The sequence below is a fragment of the Gymnoscopelus braueri genome, assembly GCF_963280865.1.
Source record: "Gymnoscopelus braueri genome assembly, chromosome: 8".
Taxonomy (NCBI): Eukaryota; Metazoa; Chordata; class Actinopteri; order Myctophiformes; family Myctophidae; genus Gymnoscopelus; species Gymnoscopelus braueri.
The window spans coordinates 1,358,278-1,368,460 of NC_137609.1; the positions used below are offsets into that span (position 1 = coordinate 1,358,278).

Below are 10,183 nucleotides of genomic sequence, written 5' to 3' on the forward strand. Positions count from 1 at the left end.
CACTTTACTTTAGGGCACGTAATAACATGTACGAAGGATTTATAGATATTTTAGGAATGTTTTACAAAGCATATGTTAAACATGAACAAACACATTAACAGACAGTCGTAAATGATGAACTGTCTTCACTTTACTTTAGGGCACATAACATGTACGAAGGATTTATAGATATTTTAGGAATGTTTTACAAAGCATATGTTAAACATGAACAAACATTAACAGACAGTCGTAAATGATGAACTGTCTTCACTTTACTTTAGGGCACAACATGTACGAAGGATTTATAGATATTTTAGGAATGTTTTACAAAGCATACGTTAAACATGAACAAACACATTAACAGACAGTTGTAAATGATGAACTGTCTTCACTTTACTATAGGGCACATAATAACATGTATTAAGGATTTATAGATATTTTAGGAATGTTTTGCAAAGCATAGGTTAAACATGAACAAGCTACAAATAGCTTGTATATATTATGTAACATCAGTTACAAATTATTTAATAATCATTTACAGATGTAATATACATGGCTTATTCATGAATAGTTCTACTACTTACTAATACCTTATAGATGATTAGTAACCGTAGTTATAAAGGTTTTAGTAATCATTTACAAATGTCAACAAACAGGTTGTTAATGATTTGTTAATAGTCTACACACTGCTTATAAACGTTTATAAATGCTTTATAATGGGAAATTACAAATTATTTAATAATCATTTACAGATGTATATAAATGGCTTATTAATGAATAGTTCAGTGCTTACTAATACCTTATAAATGATTCGTAACCATAGTTATAAGGGTTTTAGTAATCATTTACAAATGTCAACAAACAGGTTGTTAATGATTTGTTAATAGTCTACAAACTGCTTATAAACGTTTATAAATGCTTTATAATGGGTCATTATTGTAAAGTGCTACCAAACATTTTACTGTGGAAAATGTGTTAATTTCTCTCTGTATCTTCTAACTCAATTCTGCAATTACATTTGTTTTTAATGAGGAATATATTTTTTAATAGGTTTGGGCCTTGATTACACAAACAATATAATGCATAACAGCTTGTAGAGAGTCTTGTTCAGATTATTATTTCCAATAATAACCTAATTTATCTTGTCCAGTGTACTATTAGCCATTTTTGCCCTGAAATAGATTCAAGATGTGCTAGAATCTTAATAATAACCATTTTAATGAACTCATTGGGTCCCAATTGTCTGGAAAAAATTGTTCATTTGTCCCTGTAGGTTGTTTATTTCAATAGTTATGCTGTTTTCTCTTTTTTTCCATTCTCGGGTTTGGGTAGGATATGTGTAACAAAGGGTTAAAAATGAACCCCTTGGGCCATTTTTTCAGCCTGGTACCTGGCAGAATCTTAAAATACACCCTTCAAGGATTAAGAAAAAACAGGTGACGTCAAAAAATCCACCCTATGCGCGTGGACCCCCCTTTCCATCTAGACTATAGGTCAGAGCTGTAGCTTTTAGAATTGTATGTATGTGTACCTATTATGATCTGAATATAATGTATGGAAATATATAAGACACAAGCAAAGAAGTCTTGAAGAAATTAAAGGAGGTAATTGATGGTGAAGTGAAATAGGTACACTATATGATTCCAGTCTGATGGTGCTTTAAACTTAATAGAACATTTAACTCCCAATTTAAGATTCGAGGAACAATAAAAAAATGTTTGTCTGGATGGAACTAAACACTGTTTTAATTTTTTGACCCATTTTCAAGTTTAAACAGGTAGAAAGTACCTTTTACATTTCTTTATTGGAGCAAGGTTTCATGATATCCTCAGAGACAGCTATTTTAACGTAACACAATTAATTACCACCAATTATATATAAAAAAAAAAAAACATCTGTGGTGTTAAGGGTCAAATATGACCCGGCAGAGAAGTGTGTCAATATTCAATGTTTACATGTTTGAGAGTGAGAGAAACTTGTCCTAAATTTGCATTTGCTATTAGGAGTAAAATAAAGTTTGGGTTCATGAAAAATATGACTAGCACCACAGGTGTCACTATTTCTTAATACTATTACAAAAAATGTAAGTTAAAAACCTTTTTTTGTGTTCTGATATTAGTCTATTAGTCTTCAGTATAGGAAATGTTAATGAGTGAATTTAAAATTTGTTATAATTGAAAACGAGATAAATTGAAAGATGAAACCCTAACCCTAACCCAAAATAATATTTTAAAAAAGTGTTTACATGGATATGAATGCATAACAAGTCAGCTATGAGGTGTGGGGGAGGGGGATGAACATTTAAATTGTGTGTGTGTTTTGGGCTGAGTTCAATCACGGGTAAAATTTTACCCGCTAACACCAAAAGTGTCAGCAGGTTTCTAACACAATGCAAGGGTTGAATATGCATATTATAAAGGGTAATATAAAGGGTAATTAAAATAAATACATTTAAGAGCAAAAAATGAAACCAATGAAAATGTCTCCTAGCATGAGGTGATAACCAGCTGAGCGTACCATACATAAAACAGTGATGTGTACGGTATGGACACCTAAGGACAAATCTATATCATTGTAGACTACATTGTTATTCAGACCGGTTTACTCCAGCTTGGCGTTAAACTCAGATGATGCCCTGCACAGTGTCTGCTGATAAGACAACAACTGCTTGTTCAGTAATTAAGGTGAGATAGGGCTAGGGGGTGAGGTGCATGTAGTGTAGGAGAAAGGAGTGCTAGGGGGTGAGGTGGGGTGAGGTGAAGTCTGAAGAGGTGAGTTTTCAGACTGTCGTGGATAATGGGGAGTGGGTCTGTAGTCCTGACTGAGAGGCGAGGTCATTCCACAACTTGGAGGCCAGAGTAATGAAGCGGCAGGAACCAAAGTGAAACCTGCAAACAACGATGTTAAGACAGACGTAAAAGCAACGAAGACTAGGGGTGCAAGCACAGAGAGGAGACCACTGGGCTGGAGGCTCAGGCAGAAGTAGCAGTTGTAGGCCCTAGCCCTAGCAGATCAGTACTATTAGTGGCATAATTTACAGTGCAATAGTCAGAGACGTGCTGGCCACTGGGAAATTAGGGACAATTCCCGAACGGCCGCTCCATTCCAGGCCGAATCAGGTCAGCCGTTTATATATAAAAATAAATTAAAAATAAATCCAGGCTTGTCTCTCATCTGAAATGACTAATCCTTGACTAGCACCAGCCCACAGAGCAGACAGACATCACATTGGCCCACTGACTTGTCTATCATCTGAATACCGGCCTAGTGGCCGAATCACAGGCTGGCGGGGCCCTGGAGTTCCACCCAATCATATTACAGCTGATCTACAAGCCCATAACGCGTTGCTGACTCGACGTGTTATGTGCTTGTAGATCTTCTATGTTCAGCACACGACACGACGAGGAATACATTACAAACACATGAGAGAACGAGGGTGAAAACGGGGCAGCACACTTGTAGAGAGGACAGTTTACCATGTGAAGGAAGGAGGTTGAAGCTGCTACTAAATTATAAGCTATTGTACTTGTCTAAGACAAGACCCAAAACTCTTCTTTCCATTACCTCCAGTATTTGATCATTATTGTATATTTTTCATTGTATATTTATATTACAAATACAAAAATTGTGTATTTTTATTATAAATAAAAATTACATTTATATTTGTATTATAAAAAAATATACACCGCTCATTGGTTAGTATGGGACCTCGCCCATTTTAAGAATCTTTTTTCTGGGATGAAAAAAAAAAAAAAAAAAAAGTAATAGCTTTTACCTTTGTCAGTCCCAAATCAAAAAATGACAAAATATAAATCACAAAATCGCAAAAATGGAAACATTTCCAGATTTTTTTGTGGACAAGAAATTTGGAAAAAATAGATGAGATGAGATCCCACAGCTATTGTCTGTCTGGATATCAAACCTTGGTGGTTGGTCTTTCCTAGTGAATGGGCATAGGCCTATGAAGTCGACTATTATGGACTGATGAGCATAAACACCCCCATGCTATTTTTCTTTCCATTTTCATGTAATTGGCACTGTTTGCATTAACATGAAGAAACCACTTGATCTCTCTCTCTCTCTCTCTCTCTCTCTCTCTCTCTCTCTCTCTCTCTCTCTCTCTCTCTCTCTCTCTCTCTCTCTCTCTCTCTCTCTCTCTCTCTCTCTCTCTCTCTCTCTGTGTGTGTGCGTGCGTGCGTGTGTGCGCGCAACCGTGTGTGTCGTGCAAGGGGGGAAAAACTCCAATAAAACGGTAGCGAAAGAATATTTATTCTTATTTTGTATCGTCTGTTCCTGGAAAGTGCATGGTAGATTTTTTTTTTTTTTTACAGTAAGCTAAAGTCATTATTTTAAGACATGAACACAACAATTCACAATCATCATCATGGACGGTCGGTGTGTTGCATAGGAGGAGCGTATCTATGTATACAAATCATTTCATATTCAGATGAAAATGGAGGTCATGACGTGAGCAGCATGTTGTTCCATCAGAGCAGGTAGAGGGGCGCTGTTTATGCCTTCACCATTGCAGTGAACTCTGCAAACAAACAAAACACAATGTTATCAGTCACCATTTCGTTTCTGTCGGGCAGAAACTAGCTAACTCCATTTTGACGCTTTTGCATTTTCTTTCCATAAATCAGGGCCATTGAACACCCTTTACGTCTGTGTGTTGGTAAAAACAATATTGAACCAATGAAAAGTATTAAAAAGCGCTTCTGACAACACCAGCTAACTCCATTGGATCCTCAAACTTTCTGCTAAACCAGCTAACTCCACCAAAAAAGGGTGGAGTTAGCTGGTTGTAATAATAATAATAATTTAATGTAATAATTTAAATCTGCAAAGTAACTAACTAGTAACTAAAGTTTTCAAATAATTGTAGTGGAGTAAAAGTACAATATTTGCCTTTGAGATGTAGTGGAGTAGAAGTAAAAGTATTAGAAATTGGAAATACTCAAGTAAAGTACAAAAACCTCAAAATTGTACTCAAGTACAGTACTTAAGTAAATGTACTTAGTTACTTTCCACCACTGCCACTCTGTCACTGGGATAACTTTTAGGTGAAGCAGTGAAATTAAACCCTTCTTTTGCGAACGTCATGATTGTTAGTGGTGTTTTCTAAGCTGATGTCGCCAAGCTTGTGGAGCAGCTATGTTTACATTTTTGACAAAGTATAACATAGGGCATGGTGTGGGCAACTTTGATGATGGAGAGGGCCACTATATTTCCACACTCACTCCAAGGGCCACATTGCATTAACTGTCGGCCAGACACCTCTTATCTCTGTATTTTAACTTTTTTTCCGTAAATGAATGCCGTACTTCGCCATTCTACTGTATATCACACAAAAGTAGCAAAAATAGCCGATCTACAAGCTCAAAACGCGCCGCACTGCAACACGTTTAGTTATACTTATGTTAACTATATGAACTTAAATACAAATACATTGGACGTAAAAAGACAATAGAATTTTAATACTAGTCATTAAGCTACTAATATAGACTGAAGTAATTAAAGCGGGTCATGTTTGCATGTTTGGAAATGTAATGTAATCCGATATTAACCTGCGGGCCACATTAAGTGAAGGTGGGGGCCGCATATAGCCCCCGGGCCGCCAGTTGCCCATGTATGACATAGAGCTTAAGAGGTTAAACTGTTCCTCGTTTGTCTGGGGAAGCCATGGAGTCCTTCGGGGGTTCCAGGGGGTCTACCAAGGATCCCTGGACCCCGCCTTGAGAACCACTGCGTTGTCGAACTGTGGGGTTCAGGGACCCCAGAGATCCTTGCGGGAATCCGCAGGGGGTCCCCATGCAGACACATGAGGAGTGGTTTAATGTTAATTAACTTAGAGTGACCGCCCTGAGATTGGGAGGTTCGATCCCTGACCGTGTCATACCAAAGATTCTAAAAATGGGACCCAATGCATCCCTGCTTGCAGTGGTGTAAAGTAACCTAGTACATTTACTCAAGTACTGCACTTAAGTACAATTTTGAGGTACTTTTACTGGAGACGGAGTATTCCCAATTTTCTTCTACCCCACTACATTTCAGAGGCAAATATTATACTTCTACTCCACTACAATTATTTGAAAACTTTAGTTACTAGTTACTTTGTAGATTTTGATTATTATTACAAAACATACATTAACCACTTCAGCCCTATATACATTTCGGCCATTCGAAAATAGCTGATCTGCTATTTTCAAATGACTGTTAGACATTTTACATTTTGATACCAATACTTTTGTACTTTTGAATTCCGGACTTTTACTTGTAACAGAGTAGGCTACTTTAACATGGCAGTATTGATACTTTTACTTAAGTTAAAAAAAAGTACTTTTCCACCACTGGTCCAGGCAGGCACGGCGCCACGGGGGTGCCTGAGGGGGTCTGGCACCCTCAGTTTCAAATTGTGCCCCCTCAGTTTATTTTGGAAAAAAAAAGAAAAAAGGAAATTTTATTTATTTATAATACATTTTTTTATTAAAAATCGGTAAAATCTGGCAAAAATAAGAATTAAATAACATAAGCCTAACCTAACCCTAACCCTAACCCTAACCCTAAAACCGAAATAAAGTAAGAAAAAAACGCCCAAAAACTGCCACAATCCGCGCAATAACCGCAAATGCGCACAGGTCTCGCAGCATGCACGCGTGCTGCGCGCACGTGCATGCTGCGCGACTGGTGTGCACCCTCACAATTTTCATTTCATCCTGGCGCATCCTTTAAACAAAACACAAGTTACTCTTCACTGTTTCAGTATCACCACCATGAATCAATTTCTTGTGCACAATAGGCTCTATGCACAGCAGCCATATTGGAAAGAAATTGGGCTTCTTCCTTACTTCTTTCACAGGTGTTACCAATGATACTAATGAAGGATCTGTTCCATTTCGTGTAGCACAGTGGTTCTCAAACTTGTTTAATTTCAAGGGCCCCCATAACTCTGAGAGTGTAGAAATGGAAAGGTACATTTGGTTCCATTTGTACACTCTCAGAGTTAGACACCCGTAAGGGGCCATTTGGAACCCCCTCAAGGAACCATGAGGGTCCCTGGACCCCAATTTGAGTGTTTCCAGTGAGCCACCATGCACAATATCAGCACCCTGATTCTGTTTGACCAGAATGGAACGGAGCCTTCATCAGTATCATTGGGTAACACCTGTGAAGGAGGTAAGGAGAGGCCCAATTTCTTTCCAATATGGCTGCTGTGCATAGAGCCTATTATAGCATTTGGGCTATTTTATTCCATATGAGTTAAAAGAGCTGGCTGAATAGCAGCTGCTGGACCTATAAGTATCTATTAGTTGAGTCGTAACACGTTCATTTGAAGAACCCTTCAAACCCTCTTGTCTAATAGATTAATTTAGAATTGATTAATATATTTTTCTGTATGACTCCAAAACATATTTTAACATATCAGAGTCCAGGGGGGGGGGGGCATGGCTTAAAGTAGAGACAGTACAGTTGGGGGGTCCATGACATGAGGGAGCTTCAGAAGAAAGAACCGTACCATCAATGCTGATTTTGCCATCGCCGTCGGCGTCGCCGGCTTTGAGGAAGGTCTTGGTCTCGGCGTCGGTGAGAGCACGCGCACCTTTGTTGAAATTCAGCAGGAACAGCCTGGAGGGCACACGAAAAAACAACAACAAATAGTTGAAACACGATATAGAGTCAAAACAAGCTGTTGAGTTATATGCAATTCCCATGTTACGCACAACATTACGCATGGGATACGGTGAGTATTTTGAACGGTAACAGGATAGGTGGGCACCAAGGAAGAGCAGGCACCTCAGTGTTAAATTGGCTATTTTTTTCTAAATGTAAAAATATTTGGAAATATATTTGGAAAATGTTTTAACTATTTGCCTGCCTGATCCTGCTAAGGCGTAGCCTGCCACTGACGAGGTGACACGTCTTTTTCTTTTTATGGTGGGGGGTCGGGTGCATCCAAGCACCACCGAAGAAGAGTACACCCAAAAATCACGTATTCACAACAAAAAAAAGATAGTTTCCTTTTACGTTAAAGGATTTATAAAAGTAAAATTTTCTCGGTTTTCTGTTGTTTTTGGCAAAAACAAACCATAATCAACTAGCTCTGGAATGGAGGATCACGACCGGACACATTTCTTTTTTCCATCTCCGTGAGGACGGAGGTCACGGAGAATATTCCATGATTTTTCAAAGGTACAGTAAAATCGCTCGTTTTCGCTGGCAGCAGTGGCACACTATTACTCTGGCAGTCAAAGAGTTAAAGTAAAGTACACATGATTAGAAGAACATGCTTAAACATTCGACAATGAAGGTCTAATATTTCTACAATTGCTAGAGATTGCTACACAGCCTAGCCTATACTGTATATCCAGTCATGGGGCATAAACAAGAAGTTGAAGGATAAATTAAGTCTGATAATGATGTACCGTGCATGTTCACATCATGTATACTTTACATTAGGCCTACTTAAGACCATTTTTCTAATATATATATATATCTTTTTACATTTTGGACAAAATAGCCAATTTTACATCGAGGTGCCCAGATGTCCCTAGTGCCCACCTATCCTATATCCTTTAGAACTGCACTGTTCGGCTGTCACTTGCCAGCAAAAACTGAGCCGAGTCAGCCGACAGCTTGAAGATCAGTCCTGGTCGGCAAGCGACGTAACAGAGTGTAACAGACATAGCTCAGTGGTGAATGGTGCGTTTTGTTGTGTCCATTTAAAACATACATGGGCAACTGGCGGCCCGGGGGCCACATGCGGCCCACACCTTCACTTAATGTGGCCCGCAAGTTAAAATCGGGATACTGATATATTATTGATTTCAGCTGTTACAATTCCAAACATGCAAACATCACCCACTTTAATTACGTCAGTCTATCTTAGTAGCTTAATGACTAGTATTCAAATTGTACTGTCTTTTTTATGTCCAATGTATTTATATTTAAGTTAAAAAAGTTGACATAAGTACAACTAAATGCATTTGAAATTAAATAGAAATGTACTTTTCAGGATCTACAGATCTACAAGCTCAAAACGTGTCGCGTGTGACGCGTTTTGAGCTTGTATATCTGCTATTTCGCTATTTTTGTGTGACATAGAATGGTGAAGTACGGCATTCATTTAGGAAAAAAGTGAAAATACGGAGATAAGAGGTGTCTACCCGACAGTATGTGCAATGTGGCCCTCTGGAGTGAGTGTGGAAATATAGTGGCCCTCTCCATCATCAAAGTTGCATCACCCCTGGTTTAAAAAAAGGAGTGCATTACTTGAGCTCGTCCTCCTCGAGAAAGCCACTGCCGTCCTGGTCGATGATGGAGAACGCTTTCTTCACGTCAGCATCCGTCTTGCCCGTCAGACCCACGGCGGCAAAGAACTTCTTGTGGTTGAACGAATCGGCGGCTGAAATGACACACATGACCCACCGGTTACGCAGCAGATAGAGATGCTTATTATACCCTAAGAATACCAGTGGTGGTACATTTACTCAAGTACTGTACTTAAGTACAATTTTGAGGTACTTTTACTTTACTGGAGTATTTCCAAATGTCTATTCTTTTACTTCTACTCCACTACATCTCAGAGGCAAATATTGTTCTTTTACTCCACTACAATTATTTGAAAACTTTAGTTACTAGTTACTTTGCAGATATAAATGATTACATCATAAAATATACATTAACCACTTAAGCCCTATTTTATACATAGGCTATTTGAAAAAACGCGTCGCATCATGTTGTGAGCTGGTAGATCTGCTAGATCAAACATTTTAGCACTATTACTTTTGGGTACTTTGAGTACATTTTGATACCAATACTTTTGTACTTTTACTCAAGTACATTTTGAATTCCGGACATTTACTTTTTATATTGTGGTATTTCTACTTTTACTTAAGTAAAATATCTGAGTACTTCTACAAACAATATGAATTTACACGAACTAGTCTATGAAGCTATATGAAATCTATGAAAAAGTAAAATTTGACTTGTAACAGAGTATTTCTACATTGCAGTATTGATACGTTTTCCTTTACTGACCCTAAGAATACTAAGCTAACAAACATAATTTGAGGATTGTTTGGTAAATGAAGGATTAAATGAAGGTTACCTTTGCATCCGTCCAGGGCTGCAGTGATGGCTGCATCAGTAAGGACACCGGCGAAGGCCATTTTAATCTGAGGAAAGTGACAATTATAGAGGATAA

The 10,183-nt window shown here is 38.1% G+C and overlaps 1 protein-coding gene across 2 annotated transcripts in view; it reads right to left on the reverse strand.

Annotated features, from left to right (window-relative positions):
• The window catches only part of LOC308089674 (parvalbumin beta-like), a 238,267-nt gene extending 228,084 nt beyond the window's left edge, over window positions 1–10,183 (reverse strand). For both annotated transcript variants that reach the window (XM_080434533.1, XM_080434532.1), the window contains exons 1-4: window positions 10,088–10,183; window positions 9,250–9,382; window positions 7,496–7,605; window positions 4,486–4,516 (exon numbers count right to left, since the gene is read on the reverse strand). In XM_080434533.1, coding sequence (XP_080290659.1) covers window positions 4,491–4,516; window positions 7,496–7,605; window positions 9,250–9,382; window positions 10,088–10,148 — 330 coding nt within the window. In that variant the 5' untranslated portion in view covers window positions 10,149–10,183 and the 3' untranslated portion in view covers window positions 4,486–4,490. The remainder of the gene's footprint in view (window positions 1–4,485; window positions 4,517–7,495; window positions 7,606–9,249; window positions 9,383–10,087) is intronic.